General features: G+C 51.1%; 1 protein-coding gene across 1 annotated transcript in view; it reads left to right on the top strand.

Moving 5' to 3' along the window:
* CCDC33 (coiled-coil domain containing 33) overlaps nucleotides 1–18,500 on the top strand; it is a 230,733-nt gene that overhangs the window by 197,323 nt on the left and 14,910 nt on the right. Inside the window, exons 13-14 of the mRNA XM_026648566.1 lie at nucleotides 8,490–8,626; nucleotides 10,465–10,498. Coding sequence (XP_026504351.1) covers nucleotides 8,490–8,626; nucleotides 10,465–10,498 — 171 coding nt within the window. The remainder of the gene's footprint in view (nucleotides 1–8,489; nucleotides 8,627–10,464; nucleotides 10,499–18,500) is intronic.

The raw sequence follows: 18,500 nt of genomic DNA, 5'->3' as shown, positions 1-18,500 counted from the left end.
AACCACATTAATTCGGTGGTGTGCGGCCACACTACCCCATTAACTTAAACACAGTAATTCGGTGGTGTGCGTCCACACTAACCCTAATTCGAATTAACAAAATCGATTTAGGCTCTACTCCGTTCGTCGAGGTGGAGTACAGAAATCGATTTAAAGGGCCCTTTAATTCGAATTAACTGGCTCTGTAGTGTGGACGGGTGAAGGGTTAATTCGGATTAAGGCAGCTAAATCCGAATTAAAGTCCTAGTGTAGACCAGGCCTAAGAGGAGGGGGCGCAAACACGAAAGCGTGCGCCCCCCCTCGCTCCTCCGGCGTCCGGCCGCGGCTGCCAGGCCGCTCTGCTGGCTGCATGCTGTGCCCCCCCCGGCTGCTTTTGGAAAGGCGGGGGAAGCGGCTGCTTCCCCTGCACCCCGCTAGCTATGCTACTGCCGTTCTTATGTTTGTATGTGGATGTGTGGAGAGATGGATGAACAGTATCGGTGATGAGGAGGCCTTCCCCAGCCATTGGGCTGAGATGGATGACATGGCTGGATAGAGAAATGGAAAGTAGTGCTGTTGTAGATACCTTCTCCCTGGAATGGGGCCTTGTATGACTGATTTGGAGAGATGCTTGTGATTCCAGGTGCCTGGCTGTCACTTCTGGAATCACTTCCTGTGCATTCCCCTGTGTCTGGGAATTGCATCACACCGTCGAGGACTCTAGCCAGTGTTCTCATTCCCACAACTACCTAGCACTTAAGTTCTAGCTACACCTGCTTTGGCATGTCTGGCTGCACTATGACAGAAGGCCCTTGTGATCCTGCAAAATGCTGCCTGTGTGCATAGAAAACAGCATTGTATCATTCACCTTGGCATCCTCAAACAGGGAATTTGACAAGGTCCCAGAACACTCTAGCTGGTTTATTATTAACCTGGTCTTAAATGGGTTCTGGAGCTTTGAACTTCAGTGAGGTCTGAGACATCTCGAGCTTGGGCTGACTGACAAGGACTGTAATGATACTGAATTAGGTTTTGAATCAGAACCAAAGCATGCTTTCATAGACCAAAACACCCATTGAAAAGGGTCCAAATACAGATGTAACATTTAAATGTTCAGTGGGCCCTAAAGTTAAACTTCCCCAGCAGCACTGCCAATCCAGAAGCTGGTGTACTAGACTCTTGCAGGTAGAATTGACTAGAACAGTGGTTCTCAACCCACAGCCTATGGCACACTTGTGGTGCAATCAGCACACAGCTGCAGTGACATCCTCAGGGCCATACAGCTAGTATATATATTGTGTGGATGAGGCCCATATAACACATAGCTGCATATGTGGCCCACAGTGGTAAATAGGTTGAGAACCACTGGACTAGAAACTGACTTACTACATAAATGAAACTGACCACTTTATTTTCATTGTCCCGATCAGAGAGAAATACAAAGGATAAACTAATAGAATCAGTGGTGAAAAGTCCGTGAGATTTGTAAGACTTACGGGGTAATAAAGATAAAGAAATGTAGGTGCCAGCAGGTGTAAATCTGCGTAACTGCATCAGTTTATTCCATCACTGACTTCAACTGAGTGATGCCCGGGGTTGTTTTTTTAACTTGGCAGTACCCATGTAACAAACTACTTTGACGGACACACAGGACAACAGATTTGTGTTGCTCGAGGTTCTTCATCTAGGCTAACTTTTTCAGTGCTTCAATCCACCCATAGATATAGAACTAGAAGAGGCCTGATTTTTCTGGTTCTGAAGTCAATAGAAGCCTGGGTGCTCAGCACCTCAGCTAATCAGGAAGGTATCGAAACCTGGATTTGCATAGCTGACCTTAGGCCCTTGGCTCTCCATCAGAGCGGCTCACCCTTCTCTTTCCCTTCTACACATCTGTTATGGCAGTGAGAAAATCTGTGGGGTGCACACTTTGTGCAGTGAAGCTGGAGTTCAAAGGGAGCCTTTCCTGTGCGGTTGCTAAGAGGAACCTTCGTGTTGTAGCAACAGCAGCACAGTGTGAACTGTGAATGCACAAAGGAAGCAGGTGGTGCCTGCTTAAACCTAACCCCTCTTGCTAGTAAAAAGTTCCTCAAAGACGCCTGTAAGTTTGGTGTCCTACTGCCTTTTCCTAGGCAGCTTGCAGCCTTGGTGGAGTGTATGTCCAAGCCCCCTGTGGCCAGGACAGCAGAGAATGGGATGGCTGATTTGCCTTTCAGCTCTGGAGTTCGCATAGTTCTGTGGGTGTTGCTGTTTGAAGTGGCAGACACCTGGCAACGAATTGCTTATCACGGATGGATGGCCTTCCAGTGAAGGGTGACACCAGTTATCTCTGGAGCCCAGAGTCTCTCCAGGAGCAGCAGCAGCAGCCTAGAGGAGACGTCTTGGAATGAGCTAGTAGGATAGGGGCCAGGTACAGGTGGTGGATGGCTTGGTACTACAGGCCGTTCTCCTCAACCGTGAGTATCCAGGGCTGCAAACGGGGGTAGGGGACCATGAACCATCTCTCTTTGTCTCTCACATTAAATTAAGTGCTGGCAAAGGGTGCTAGACTGACAGCTCTGGAAGTGCACTCTTCTCATTAGCAACAGCACAGACACAGCTCAGGCGGTGCGCACTAACCTCTTCTGCGCCATGCAATCACCTGGCAGCCCTAATCTGGAGAGACCATTTCAGAACAGGAGACCCCAATCCCCATGACCCATTCAGTCCTTAGCCATGCTGCTAGCAAAGGGGACAGTTAGCTCCTGCCATTGTAGGGCCCCTCACAGCTGCGAGGAGACAGGGCTCAACTGTAATGAGGAGCAAGAGAATTGTTTGCTGAGCCTGCTGGACACAGACAGACCCTGGGATCCTCTCTGCTCTCTAGCTCTCAGGCTGACTAGTGCTAGCTAGTGTCAGTGCTTCTGTAGCTCCCGGCCAGAACTCTGCAGCCACGGGTAGACTGCTGCCCATGCTGAGCTGAGTGAGTATTGCATTTTGAAAGCTTGTGTCAAGATATCTTTCCATCAGAAGTGGTGCAACATGATCAGATGCAGTGTCAGATATAACCAATATGCTTTTACGGTCATGGGCACCAGAGTGTCGTGGTGGGGAGCAAATCATTGTGGATAGCGGAGGTTCCAGCGAAGCAGGTATATTTTCAGAGTTAATGACTAGCAGTTGGGAAACATGGCCCTGCTTTGGGTTACAGAGAACGTGGGAAAAATGAATTAGCAATATTTGGGGTTGCACTGGATTTCTGTCACTTGAGTTAAGAAAATCAATGCTTTAAAAATTGCCAGGAGAGAACTTTGTTTGCATGGTGTCACCTGTTTGATTAGTTCAGCAATGTGTGGTGTTTACTGAAGTAGGATTTGTCCCTGATAATTAGGCACTAACAAATCAGATGTAAATCACTCATTTACATGAGATATGCAATGCAAACTGTGCACAGTTCCATTTTGATGGAGTGAACAGATGCAAAAGACTGTGTTGTCACCGTGCCTCAGTGGGTCACAGTTGAGCATATGAGATTCAGGACAAACTGCTGAGAAATAAGGCAGACTTACCCCAAATTAGTGATTATTCTATTATTAGATATACCAACCCTGAAACAAAAGTAAACTTCTGTCTTACCACATTGGTTAACTAGAAGTCAGAAATGCAGTCTCCTTAGGCATTCCAGCACTCATTTCACCACCCAGACACTAGACTTTATGATGAATCATAGAATCATAGAATATCAGGGTTGGAAGGAACCTCAGGAGGTCATCTAGTCCAACCCCCTGCTCAAAGCAGGACCAACCCCAACTAAATCATCCCAGCCAGGGCTTTGTCAAGCCAGGCCTTAAAAACCTCTAAGGATGAGTTTTTATTGAAAACCAATTTCATGAGACAAAGGATCTGTAGCGGGGTAGACACCCGCTCCTGCCTTGAGGGGTTAGAAAAGCCCTGCAGAGGGCTGGGGCTGGGCAAGGTAAAACCCTGGCTGATTGGGGGAAGTGACTGCAGCTGGGCCACACCCTAATCATAGCCCAGATGGCCGGTATAAAGAGGCTGGGAGCCAGGAGCCCACAGAGTCTCTTGCTGTGTTCAGGGAGAGAAGGGCCTGGCTGCAGGGAGCTAGACACAGGGTACCTGTAGTGGAGCAGGGCTGGGGAAAGGCTGAGGAGCTGGGGAGCACCAGCCTGGAAAGCCCCAGGCTGCGGTCTAGTATTAGGCCAAGGGGTACTGGGGGTTGCAGAGGGCAGCCCAGGGCGAGTCCAAGGCAGCAGGTCCAAACCCCCCTTGCCAGTGATGAGTGGCCTATACTGCAGTCTGCCCCAGGGAGCGGGGGCTAGTTGGTGACTGGTAGTGGCCTACTGCTGAGGCAAGGTGGGGATAGTGGGTGGGGGTTCCCCAGGGAGGGGAGACCCAGATCTGTGGGGTACTGCTGGGGGGCAGCATCCTAGTAATAGGTGCACCGGGTCCTGGGAGGGACACGGGCACCAGAGGATGACAAGTCGGATCACTGGCCTGTAGAGGGTGTTCCAGAGGCTGGTGAGCTAATTCCCTGGACGACCAGCAGGAGGTGCCGCAGGGGTGAGGCTGGATGTCTACATATGGTGGAGAATGCGGGCATAGGCGGTCCACCCCTGACACAAGGGGCAAGGCGAGGACAGCAGGACTATTGCCTGGACTGGGGAAACTGAGGAATGGGACAATGGATCCTGTATACCGCTGGGTATATTATGCAGAGACCCCGGGGGTTGTCCCTGGGTGGGGCCCGGCGTCAGAGGCCCAGTGGAAGGGGGATGACGGCCTGAAGGGGGCCCAGGAGACCCAGGATGGACTGTGGGAGGCGCTGTGGGCCCTCCAGGCACAGATCGGCCAGCTGGCGAAAGAGCAGCGGGCCGTGCGAACACTCCTGAGGAGGGAGTATACAAGAGACCGCGGAGGCCGTGGGCCACAGAGTGCCAGGGCCAGGAGGCCCGTGACGAAGGCTTGCTACGCCTGCGGTCAGGCTGGACGTTTAAAACTGGACTGTCCCGACGGGGCTGGAGGCAGAGGACCTCACCCCGCAACGCAACGGTGCCCGATCCCTCAAGTAGGCCGCGGGGTGAGGAAACCTTGGTGGCTGAGGGCATGTTGGGCCTGTGGGCGCAGGGGGCACTTGGAGCGGGAGTGCCCCGGCCCCAGGAATACGGCCCAGGGCAACCCACGGAGGGTTGGCCCAGTGAAGGACAAAAGGAAAATACCAAGGCCCGGAGCAGCACAGAGGCGGGATGCCTGCTGGGGCTGTAGGGAGCCCGGGCATATAAGGAGGCACTACCCCCTCAGAGGAACTGAGGAGAGGCCAGAGGAGGTGCCTGTGAGGCCAGAAGGGCCAAAACTGTGGGAGGTGGCGACAGGGATGGAGGGATCCCTGCAGGAGGCAGGAACCCAGACCAGCCCGGGGTTTGTCGCCGATGATGAGACCCAGACCGGATGGGCCCAGGAAGAGGCTGGGACCCCAAGTGGTCCACGATCAGGCCACCAAATGGATCCAGACCCTGAGGGTGGGGGGTCAGGAAGATGGCCTGGGGGACCAGGACCTGCGGACGCGGCTAGAGGCCACGGATGGCAGAGGCGGGACTCCAAAAAGCCCACCAGGAGAGGGAAGACCTGGCTGTCAAACTGAAAGACAGTGAGGAGAAGCAGGTGCGGCTGGCGAGACACCTCCGGGCCACACAGGCCAGAAGGCCCCTTGATTCCCTGGGGTGGGGGTTTTGAGGGGGGAGGTGTGTAGCGGGGTGGACACCCGCTCCCAGGGCCGGCTCCAGGCACCCAAGCTGGTGCTTGGGGCGGCACCTGGAGGGGGGCGGCGCGGCGCTCTGGCCGCCGGGGGGAGAGCCGAGCCCCAGCCGGGGCTCGCCGCCCTCTCGCGGCCCTGCCCCCGGCGCTCTGGCCGCCGGGGGGGGGGAGAGCCGAGCCCCCGCCGGGGCTCGCCGCCCTCCTCCCAGGGCTCTGGCCGCCCTCCCCTCCGGCGCCCTCCCCCCGGCCGCCAGGGGGAGAGCGGAGCCCCCGCCGGGGCTTGCCGCCCTCGCCCCGGGGCTCCGGCCGCCCTCCCCCCCCGGCGCCCTCCCCCCGACCTCCGGGGGGAGAGCGGAGCCCCCGCCGGAGGTCCGGCCGGAGGCTTTTTTGCCTGGGGCGGCAAAAAAGCCAGAGCCGGCCCTGCCCGCTCCTGCCCTGAGGGGTTGGAAAAGCCCTGCAGAGGGCTGGGGCTGGGCAAGGTAAAACCCTGGCTGACTGGGGGAAGTGGCTGCAGCTGGGCCACACCCTAATCAGAGCCCAGATGGCCGATATAAAGAGGCTGGGAGCCAGGAGCCCAAAGAGTCTCTCTCTGTGTTCAGGGAGAGAAGGGCCTGGCTGCAGGGAGCTAGACACAGGGTACCTGTAGTGGAGCAGGGCTGGGGAAAGGCTGGGGAGCGCCAGCCTGGAAAGCCCCAGGCTGCGGCCTAGTATTAGGCCAAGGGGTACTGGGGGTTGCAGAAGGCAGCCCAGGGCTAGTCCAAAGCAGCAGGTCCAAACCCCCCTTGCCAGTGATGAGTGGCCTATACTGCAGTCTGCCCCATGGAGCGGGGGCTAGTTGGTGACTGGTAGTGGCCTAGTGCTGAGGCAAGGTGGGGATAGTGGGTGGGGGTTCCCCAGGGAGGGGAGACCCAGATCTGTGGGGTACTGCCGGGGACGGCAAGTCGGATCACCGGCCTGCAGAGGGCGCTCCAGAGGCTGGTGAGCTAATTCCCTGGACGACCAGCAGGAGGCACCGCAGGGGTGAGTCCGGACGTCTACAGGGTCCTTCTAATCCCAAGAGATCAGCCACACAGCAAGGTCAATATATAGCTCAGTTCTTACCTAATAATCACGCTGTTGCCAATCCTTTAGTATCTAATATATAAAGGTTTATTTATAAGAGAAAAGAAAGAGGAGAGAGTTCAAATGGTTAAGGAAATCAAATACATATAATCCTTGCAGAGTTCTTAAATCAGGTTTGAAGCAGTGATGGAATAAACTGCTGGCTTGTAAAGTCCTCAGTTCATTGATTGGAATGCTCCTTTTAGTGTAAGTCTATAGTCCAGAGATCAGAGCAGGAAAGAGGCAAAATGGAGATGCTTTCAGGGTCCTTTATATCTTCTCCCAGGTGGAGGGCCTGCTCTCAGTCTCTTTTTGTGGAAAAGTACAGGCACAAGATGGAGTCCAGGGTCACATGCCCTTGCATTCTTTGATAACTCATAGGAGCAGCCATTACCCATATTTTGGCTAAAGCATCCACAACTCACTGGGCATCTTCTTCTATGGCCCATTTTGTCCTTTAATGGGCCATCCACTTGAATGGTCCATGTGCAATGTGCTGACTAGACTGGATGTAAACTACCTTGTGGGTGTTACCCCAGAAGCAAACACATGAAATACTGGTACATAATCAATACTTATAACTTTAGATACAAAGATGATACATGCATATAAACAGGATAATCGTATTTGATAGACTGAATCTTTTCCATTGATATCTTACATGGCATACTTTGTACAAGATTTGTTTCAATTGTCTAATAGTGGTACTATTAATCATATAAATGGTCATATTTCAATCATACAGATTCATGTGTGTTCACCAAACATACCCACTACATTAATAAGTGGGTGAAACAGTTTATCTCAGTTCTTAGGTGGCCCCATCACTCTAGTTGCTGAGTCCCTCACAGTGCAGCCGGGAGCTAGGAGCCCTGTTCTATAGCTGGACCCACAGTCATCCTTGGGTAGGGCAAATCGGGGTGACTGTGCTGGGCAGAGGACGAGGAGATTAGCAGGGAGGCTGATTTGTCCCGGGCCCTGCACCCCCCTAGGGATGGCCTTGTCTGGACCTTAGGCACAGAGAGCAGACATGACATGCCCAAGGTCACGCATTAGACCGAGCTTTCTTGAGCCCAGTCCAGTGCTTTTACCACAATGCTGACCATCCTGGCAAATACTCCAAATTTGCACTGAAATTTCAAGGCTGCCTGAGAATTAGTGATTAGGCTGAAACATCAGGAGGCCTGAGAGAGACTGAATGTAACTAACTCCTCTGGAATTGTTCCATACCACCAGAGTTAACACTTCATACCAACGCAAAAGTGCCTTTTGTGATCTTCAATGACCCCAAGTGGTCCTGGGCTGTGCTGTTCATCTCCTCTGAAAGATGAAGCATAGGAAAGACCAAACAGGGCCAAGTAAACAGCTAGACCAGATGAACTCTTAGGAAACAGAGCATCTCTTCAGACAAGTGCCCTAAGTAAAGAGAGAAGGAGAGGAAGGATATAGGAGAGCTTCTGATATGGTATCAGGCTGGCTTCTGTATTAGGGACCAGATCTGGAAATCAGCATCACTCCACAGAAGTCAGCAGAACTATGTCAATTTACATCAGCTGAGGATCTGGCCCCAGTTCCCTCATCCGAGGTGTTCTGCATGGCACCGGCCCCACTTTTGTAAGTTTTGCTCCATCCATGGTGACCTTCTAAACTCCCTCTTGCAGCTTAACCAAGATAATGACGTCTCCCTCCCGCCCCCTGAGGCTGTAGCTGAGATTCTGCCAGATAAGCAGATGCTCCTATATGAAAAGGCAGCCGCCCCAGCAGACAGTGACGTGGATGATGCGGACATGCTCAGAAGGTATGGGGAGCAGTGTTCCAGCTTGGGCTGGAAATCTTTGTCTCTGGTAGATGTGTCCTTAGCCACCTCCCCTGGTTCCTCCTGCACCAGCTTCTTCTTCCTGCCTCCCATTGGGGTCCGGATAGTCCATTGCTAGTGACATTTTACGAACATAGGGATTGGCTGATTGAACCAACCCCAAGGTCCATCTAGCCCAGTATCCTGTCTCTGTCATGGCTTCAGAGGCAGGTGTGAGATCTCTGTCTTGGGAAGCTAGGGAATAACCTGCTCATATCAGAAGTTCTCTCCTAACCCCCAGCACTTTTTTTGAGAATATTTTGCCCCTGCTAGTAAGAGAATGACAGTCCTGACTGGAGCCAACGACAGTGTGTGGAGTGGTGGGCAACCTTCCCTGTGACCCCCTCCCTGCACCCATCCTGCAGTCCTGTGCCCCACACACTTGGGCCAATGACCTTCCATCCTGATATGTCTCACCACTGAATCGTGTTGAATTGGGCCAGGCTTCCTAGTGGCTTCCTAGTGCATCCCAAGGGCTGGCTGGAAGTCTCTAGCAGACTCACTTCACTAGGGCCACAAGTGAGATTGCACCCTGGCCCCAGTGGTGCAAGGGCGCAGCATTAGCATGGGGCCCACACATCCCAGCTCACTGGGCTTTGACTGGTTTTCTGGGGAACTTCCAGCCTCCCAGCTGACTCACAGGCCCAGCCAGGTAAAGTCAAACCACCTCTCACCATCTTCTGCTCAGCCCTCTCCCCTCCTCCTCCAGTACTCCTCTGCCTCATTGGGCATAGTCTGCCCACTTCTGAGCTGGGTCTTCCTGGGGCCAGCCTGGCCAGCTGCTGGCCTGGTGGAACAGCACAGTGCAGTAGGAATCACTTCACACCACAGAGGTCTGCCCATAATGCATTGCAGTGGGATCCAGCATGCCATTCAGCAGCGGGGCCTAGTTCAGAAGGCGGTGAGCTGGACAAGTTAGTCCATGGTAGGGGAAAGAGCTAGAGGATATGGGGCGACAAAAGACAGGTGCGATTTAAGGACCCAACATCCTCTGCAAGGCAAAAGGCCCAAACCCCCCCCCCCCCCCCCCCCCACACACACACACACCTGCACCCCTCTCACAGCCCAACTTTATCCTGCCTGCCCAACTGCCAGCTTCCAGCTTGCCTGTCTTCTGGAAAGCCCTCCTCCAGCATTGGGTTTCCATCTCACCCAGTACAGTTGGCACAGGCTTCCCCAGGGCCTTGGGCAGGAGCGAGCTGGTTGAGACCCCACCTTGACAGCACAGAGCTGATGCCTGGAGACTGGGGCAAGCTGCCAGAAGAAATGGCATTCCTTAATGGGGAGTACACCTGTTTCTCTGAATGGCATGGCTAGTGACTTGGGGCTGCTCCTGGATGCTCAGTTAGCTGTGGTGGCTGAGAGGTTTTTTTTTGTTTTTTTTTTTCCATCTACCTTTGGCAAGAACCTAGGGACATCTCCACTGTCATCCAGGCCCTGTAAGATCCAAACTGGGACCTGATCCAAGGTCCATTGAAATCAACAGTCATTGACTCTGATAGGCATTGGATTAGGCCCTGGATTAGTGCAGTGGGCTACTGGCTGCCTGCCAGACTAGCAGTGGCTCAGAGCAGGTGCATGTCACCCTGTGCTCCAAGATCTGCACTGGCTCCCAGGCAGTTTGAGGTGTTGGGTTGGTTTGATGGTGCCCAAAATGGCTTGAGACCTACCTGCTTCCTCTCTCAGGCAGGGAGGGACAAGGGACACTAGTTATTTCTTGCTCTGATGGGCTTGTAGGTTGCCTGGCTCCCATCCCTGACCCTTTGCTTTCTGTTCTGCAGAACCCAGGATGTCACCAGGTTCCATCTGGATCAGGTGAGTAAATGGGGCTGCTCGTTTTCACTCCTAGAGGAGACATGATGGTAAGGTACCAGGAGGGCAATGGACGAAGCAGGCTAGAAATGTGGGTAACTGGGCACTTCAGGTCTGGCAGGGTACAGCTAACATTGGCCAGACAGGAAAGGGGTGGGATGTGAGGCAGGGAGGGAAATGAGCGAGAGGACAACATGGTGCTCAGTGGGCAATGGTTGTAACACTCTGTGGAGACTGCTGGGCTTAAGCAGTGCCAGGTGGGTGGGAAGTAAGCAGCACGGGTAGGTGGAGGCCTGTTGTTAATCAATGGCTGTTGACTGTTTCATGTTGTTCTCGAGTGAGCTGCAAACCAAACCCCCAAGGATTCATCCAGCTGTAGTGCACCATTCTGTGTTCTGGCTCTGCAGCCTGTCTGTTGGAGGAAGGGCTAAATGAAGTGTGTGGCTTGTAACTTCCCGGGATAACCATGGGAACAAGATCCATTCCATTGATAACATACAGATAAATAGCTTGGCAGCGTCATTGTGTAGGTGCAATGAGGACCTGGATTTTCCATTAAGGCTTGATCCATAGCCAACTGCAGTCAGTGAGCGTCTTTCCATTGATTTTAACAGGGTTTGAATCAAACCTGCAGCTAACTCTGTGTGTGACATGCACAGGGCCTCCCACCTAGATACCAGCAACCTACAGAGAGCAGGAGAAGCAAGAGCAAATAGTGAGACATCCCAGCCAGCAGGCCATCTTAGTATTTGCAATGAAATGCTGCCATCTGCAGAAAAGAATAGGAAGTGCCGGAGCATTATGCAGAATTGATCATGAAGGGATTTGATTTGAGCAGGGATTTGATTTTGTTTAAATTGTTTCACACTTTCAAAAGAAAAAAATCCTTTTGTAGTGGTACAAAAAAAAAAGAATTGAAATTTCCCACAGAACAAAATTCTGGGGAAAAATTGGGGCAGCTGGAGTGTGAGTGTGAGATACAAACATGGAAAGGGAATAGTCAGAGAGAGAAAGGTAACCAAGATGTGTTTCTGTATTTCCTTGCAATGAGCAACAGTACATCGGACAGGGGGTAATTAGATACAGGCTAGTCCCAGGTGGCACCAAACTCCAGGCTGGGATTTCTCATGGACCATCAGCAAGCAAAGTCTGTGTTACATAGAGCAACCTATCCAGAGTCAGGTCAGAGATTAGGGGTTCCTGGCTTCTAGTGTCATGCTCAGTCCAGTGAACCATATTGCCAGCCAGCAAAAATGAGGGGAGATAGCAGAGCAAACCCGTTCTGTGAATGCCTGTCGATCTAACTGCAGAACTCTTCTGGGTGAAGGTTTCAGATGGGGCAGCTTCCCTAGCATCCCAGACAGCACAGTTCACATGGCCATGTGCCAGCAGCAGGCTCCAGCACTTCAGGACTCTGACAGGCTCCTTCAGGACTCTGACAGGCTCCTTCCATAGCATCACAGCATGGAGAGCTCATGTAGGACCAAGAGAAATTACAGGCCCCCCTCCCCAAAATTGTTGACCTTAACAGGCTGGCCTGACCCAGCTTTCAAGCCAAGGAGGGGACTCATCAAAGCTGCTCTTGGGCCACCTCTCTTGGGTTCAGAATGGTATGAAGTACTCCCTGCCAGAAGGTCCTCTCTTGTTGATTGTGTAACTATCCTACTGGGTGCAATAGGGAAATCTGTGCTGCCTACAGGAGATGGTTTAGAAACCTTGTAAAAAGGCTCTCACTCTCTGTTAAATTCTGTAGGGTTTGGGAGTCATGTTTATCAGGATCCCATAGGTTTCATCCCTATTAAATTCTATATGGCTTTCCGATAAGGGATGCCCTGGAAGGACAGCTTGTGTGGCAGGGTGGGGGTTGCAATATTGGGGCCCCTTTGGCACATGGGTCCCAGAGTGACTAATTTGACTGACTGGGTGCTAATCGGCCGCAGTGCCTGACGCACACCGGCAAGGCTGGCGCCCCACTGAAGTGGAGAAATGGGACTCGTGCAATTTCCAGCTGATAGTCTCCCCTGTTTAAAAACAAACAGGCCTCCTCAAGGCTTCGAGCCATGCACAACTCTCCCGAAGGCCAGCACCAAGGCTGAGAGCTGCCGAGGTCAGCAGTACTGGCACACAGACAGCTCTGTCATGGCCGTCTCTGCCCAAAGCCCTGAGCAATACAGCTGTGGCAGCTGTTGGAGGGGCTGACTCCCTTTCAAATCAGACGTGACTGCTTTCTCCTGTAAAGGCAGCTGCTTGTATGTCTGGCACAACCTGTTGTCTCCTCACCTGATTCCATCAGTGCCACAAACTATTTATCTGGAGCAAATACAATGGCCTGCCAAGGTTATAGCTTCATAGATTTTTAAAGTCATTATGATAATCGACTCTGACTTCCTGCATAACACAGGCCACATAACCTCACGCAGTAATTTCTGCATCAAATCCATGACTTCAGTTGGAGCTATAGCATCTCTTTTAGAAAGAGATCCAGTCTTGCTTTAAAGACTGCAAGCGATGGAGAATCCCCCACATAATTAATTACCCTCACTGTTTAAAAAGTGCACCTTAGTCTGAATTTGTCTCGCTTTAGCTTCCAACCATTGGATCTCATTTTCTGCTAAGTTAAAAGCTGTCTACTATCAGAAATCTATTCCCTATGGAGGTAGACTGTTCTCAAGTCATCTGTTAACCTTCTCTTGGATAAACTAAATAGATTGAGCTTCTTGAGGCTCTCATTCTATAGCAGGTTTTCCAGACCTTGAATCTTTCTTGTAGCTCTCTTCTGAATCCTTTCCAATTTTTCAACATCCTTTTTGAAGTGTGGACACCAGAACTGGACACAGTCTCTAATACTGGGCTCACTAATGCAATACACAGAGGTAATTCCAGCTCCATACTCCTACTTGACATGTCCCTGCTTATACAGCCAAGTATCATGTTTGCCCTCTTAGCCACAGCATTGCACTGAGAGCTCATGTTCAGTAGACTGTCTACCATGCCCCCAAATGCTTTTCAGAGTCACCACTTTCCAGGATACAGTCACCCATCTTCTAAATGTGACCTACAATCTTTGTTTCTAGAAGTATGACTTTGTATTTGGCTGTGTTAAAACATATGATGTTCAAATGAGCAGCCCTTACCAAGTGATGCAGGTTAATCTGTATAACTGACCGATCCCTGGCTGGAAGTTGAAGCTAGACAAATTCAGACTGGAAATCAGGTGTAAATTTTTAACAGTGAGGGTAATTAACCACCAGAACAACTTATTAAGATTGGATGGGTTCTTTAAAGACATGATCTAGTTCAGAAGGAATTACTTTGGGGCAGTTCTCTGGTCTGTCTTATACAGGAGAGCAGACTAGATCATCACAGTGGTCCCTTATGGCCTTAGAAACTATGAACACCTGTGATTATTTACCACTCCACCAGTGTTCCTGTTGCCGTGCCAGGGGATGAGAGAAAGAACTGAGATTTGGGAGGCTGCTTCTCAATCCACATTTGCTCTGTCTCTCTCTGTGAAAATGGACACCTCTGGGGCCTGATTCTTAATGGAGTTACTCCTGGTTTACACTAGGCGAGATCTTACCCCTCCCATTAGGAGAGAAGGATTTTGCTGCATGCCCTTTAGCACTGCCAGTATGTAGCTGATATTGACCAGAGTTGATGTTAAGAATAGAAAGCTCGTGCACTGTGGAACAAGAGTGCATGACAATGGGATATACTGGCCATAGCTCAAACTTCATTGTCCACTCATTGTAACTTACTCCAAGGGCTTTCCCATTTCTGGTGGCTCATGGTCAAGCAACCGCCCCTCATCCATCATGAGAGCTCCAGCCATTCACAGGGCTCGAGGGACAAATCAGCATTTGCCAGACGTTCCTAGCATAGCAGCATCAGAGTGGCCACAGTCTTTCCTTCTACTTAAAGTGGGAACCCTTAGCAGATACTGCCCTTTTACTAGCGACTGCTGAGTGCAGTGTCAGAAGCCATCCAGCGTGCAGAGTACATATCACCCCATTGTTAGCTCCCATTCTATTGGAGTTCTGCTCAGAATAGTGTTGCCTCTGAGGCGGATGTTTGAAAGGATCTGAAATTGCTTTATTTCCTTGTTTTTCCTGCTACATTTTCTCCCACAACCTGTGTGCCCTGCAGCATGTGTGATGCCTCCCTGAAGGGTGGCAGAAGAGCCAAGAGTTGTGCCTGAAAAGCTGCACTGAGCTGAGACTAAATGTAGGTGTCTCGGAGGCAGTGTGCTGCTGCTTGACTTGTACTGCAGCAGAGGATTTAGCCTGGAGTCTGAGGTGCCTCTTGCTTAGGTCACAAGTTCAAACCACTCATCAGCCAGAAAGGTAATCACCCAATGCTCCTTGAAGTCGGGGGTCATATTTTGTGTATGGGAGTGAGTGTTGGCTCCTAAGAGGATGTATAAGAGACCTGCTACGCAGCTGGCATGTTCATCAGCAGATCAGGTACATTGTCCCTGGGCATGCATGGACACAGCATGGCAGGTGTGATCTGCCTGAATGTAGCTGACACGTTCATCAGCAGAGAGGTGACCAAGAATCAGACCGTGTCAACAAAGTGTGACAGCTCAGCAGGTATGATCTACCTGTATGTAGCAGGGAGCCTTGACAGCCCAGAAGTGTGCTATACCTAGGCCTAGCTGGATCTCAGGGAGGCCCAGCAGCTATGTTCTGTATATTTGGTAGCACTGTTAGATCTGGAACGCCAGGCAGCAATCTCTGCCTCACTGCAGCCTGCAGTTCTGTGTGCTGTGAAAGTGGAACTTGGCCGCACTCCCTGAGCCAGTGCTCTCCTAGCTCTAACCTTGGCCAGAGCACACGCTGCTCTTGGCTAATGCAGCTGGCTGTTGTTTTTGTTTCCTCCATTCCTGAGATAGGGCTCTGAAGTCTGCCCTTGCCCCTGGGCGCTAACTCCAAACCATGGCAACGTTATCATCTCCCTGTTTGTCTTCTACCAAGTGCCTCCATGCACAGCAGGCTGGGGGCCTTGCAGGGAGAGAGGTAGAGCTGGTCACTCAGCGGGACTCTTCTTAGAGAAACACAACAGGCCAAAGGCTATTCTCGCCCATATAAAACTCCAGTGGCTTAGCTGGAGTTATGCCAATGGGAGAGAGATCTCTTCAGATCCAGTCCCTCAGGAAAGAGTGCATTGAGGGTTAATAAATCCAGTCTGTTTCCATACCCTCATTTTGCCGTAATGATTCCCTGCTCCCTTTCCACTGGTTTATTCCTCTCTCAGGATCTTCACTGACTGTTAGTTGGATTGATATGTAGGGAATTCATTCCTATAACATAGGGCAGGCAGATGCGGGGGGATGTGGTCTAGTGGTTAGAGCAATGGATTGGGCGTCAGGCTTTTTAGATGCTGTCCCTAGTTCTGCCATTGATCTTGGGCAAGCCATGGTTAATCCCTTGGTGCCTCAGTCTCTCTGCCTCTAAAACGGTGATAGTAATGTTCACACACACCCCTTTAGAAGTATTATTAATAAGTTTTAAGGCCAGAAGGGACCATTATGATCATCTCCTCTGACTTCCTGAATAGCATAGGCCAGGGAACCTACCCCAGTGAGTCCTGCACCAAACCCTGTAACTAGGACTGGCTGGAAAACAAGGATGCGTGAAAAATTTCAAGGTTTGCAATTTTTTTTTCATTCTGCATTGGAACAAAATGGAGATCTGTGTGTGAAAGTAGCAGCCCTGGGACAGAAAGTGCTGGGATCAAATCCCTGCTCTGCATGAAGTAGAATAGGGACATGACCCACATGCTGCTGACTGCCCTAACCACTGGGCTATTGGCTGGTCTGGAATGACTCCCACCCTCATTTTGACCAGAAATTCCATCCTAGACCAGAGGCACCTTCCCAATGAAAATTTAATCCAAACTGATATATTTCCACAAAAGGTCTGGTTTTGACAAATTGGCATTTTCTGACAAAAAAAGTCTAGACGAAAAATTCGCAGGAAGCTTAGCCAATAACCTGTGTTTGAGCTGGAGCGCATCTTTTAGAGACACTTCACCTGGATTTAGAGACTTCAAGTGGCAGACAGTCCACCACATCCATCAGCATATTGTTCCAGCGCTTAATGACTCTTAATACATCTGATTTCTCATCTGAATTTGTTCAACTTCAGCTTCCAGCTATAGGATCTCGTTATGCTTTTGGCTGCTAAATGAAAGAGCCAATCAGAAACCTTCTCCCCATGAAAATACGAGGCCCCTAAGAGAGCTGTGCATCCCTTAACATGGCTTAGGCCTGGTCTACACTAGGAGGTTATGTCGAATTTAGCAGCGTTAAATCGAATTAACCCTGCACCCATCCACACAACGAAGCTATTTAGTTCGATATAGAGGTCTCTTTAAATCGATTTCTGTACTCCTCCCCGACGAGGGGAGTAGCGCTAAATTCGACATGGCCATGTCGAATTTGGGTAGGTGTGGATGGAATTCGATGCTAATAGCTCCGGGAGCTATCCCACAGTGCACCACTCTGTTGACGCTCTGGACAGCAGTCTGAGCTCGGATGCTCTGACCAGCCACACAGGAAATGCCATGGGAAAATTTGAATTCCTTTTCCTGTCTGGCCAGTTTGAATCTCACTTCCTGTTTGGACATCGTGGTGAGCTCAGCAGCACTGGCAACAATGCAGAGCTCTCCAGCAGAGGTGACCATGCAATCACAGAATAGAAAGAGGGCCCCAGCATGGACTGATTGGGAAGTCTTGGATCTGATCGCTGTGTGGGGCGATGAGTCCGTGCTTTCCGAGCTGCAATCGAAAAAACGGAATGCGAAGATCTACGAGAAGATCTCCAAAGCCATGACGGAGAGAGGATACAGCCGGGATGCAACGCATTGCCACGTGAAAATCAAGGACCTGAGACAAGGCTACCAGAAGACCAAAGCGGCAAACGGATGCTCCGGATCCCAGCCCCAGACATACCGTTTCTACGAGGCATTGCATTCTAGGTGCGGCCACCACCACTACCCCACCACTGACCGTGGACTCTGACGATGGGTTATTGTCGACGGCCGCTTCCTCGGAGATGTTCGCGGACGGGGAAGATGAGGAAGGAGATGAGGAGGACGAGGCAGTCAACAGTGCTTACAACGCTGATTTCCCCGACAGCCAGGATCTCTTCATCACCCTCATGGAGATCCCCTACCAACCCTCCCAAGGCGTTAACCGTGACCCTGAATCAGGGGAAGGATCAGTCGGTAAGTGTTTTAAACATGTAAACATTTATTTTGAACAGAACAGGAATGGAATATTAACAATGGGTTTTTCATGATTACTTTGCCCTAGGCGCTCTACTTTTTAGTCCTTGCCAGTGCAGCTACTGAAAAATTAGGTCAATATGTCCGGGGATAGAGCTGAAATCCTCCTGGGACATCTCCACGAAGCTCTCCTGGAGGTAATTTGAAAGCCTTTGCATCAGGTTCCTGGGGAGAGCGGCCTTATTGCGTCCTCCATGGTAGGAAACTTTTAGGTAGTGCCGGGCTAGCAGCAAGTACTCTGGGATCAGTGCCTCGCACAGCATGGCCGCATACGGCCCTGGTTTTTGCTGGCATTCACGCAGCATGCGGTCTTTCTCAGTGTCCGAAATCCTAATCAGAGTGATATCACTCATGGTGACCTGCTTTAAATTAGGGGAATGTTAGTATTGGGACTGCTTGCCTGTTCCTTTACATAACTGTAACCGGCGGTTTACAGCCACGCGGTGGAGGCGGGACAGGGGCAGCATACACGGATCTTTCCCGGGGACAGCCGCGAGGGGGGTGGGATAGGGGCAGAGTTCATGCTGGCCGGATTGCCGGCAGCAGGAACTGGCCAACGCTAGGGGCATTGCTTTGAACGTGAAAGGAGGGCACTGCTATAAATTAAGTTTTCAGCAAGCCAAAAGTCTACGGCTTACCATGTCCGCCTGCTACCCGAATTCCACTGTCCTGCCCCACTTGTGTGATCTGTACTCCAAGACCCCAGGCACTGAAT

Source organism: Terrapene carolina, unplaced genomic scaffold, assembly GCF_002925995.2.
Source record: "Terrapene carolina triunguis isolate 2854851 unplaced genomic scaffold, T_m_triunguis-2.0 Scaffold67, whole genome shotgun sequence".
NCBI classification, from domain to species: Eukaryota; Metazoa; Chordata; order Testudines; family Emydidae; genus Terrapene; species Terrapene triunguis.
Note: the sequence above shows the minus strand (reverse complement) of the source record. Positions and strands in the feature narration are given on the sequence as shown.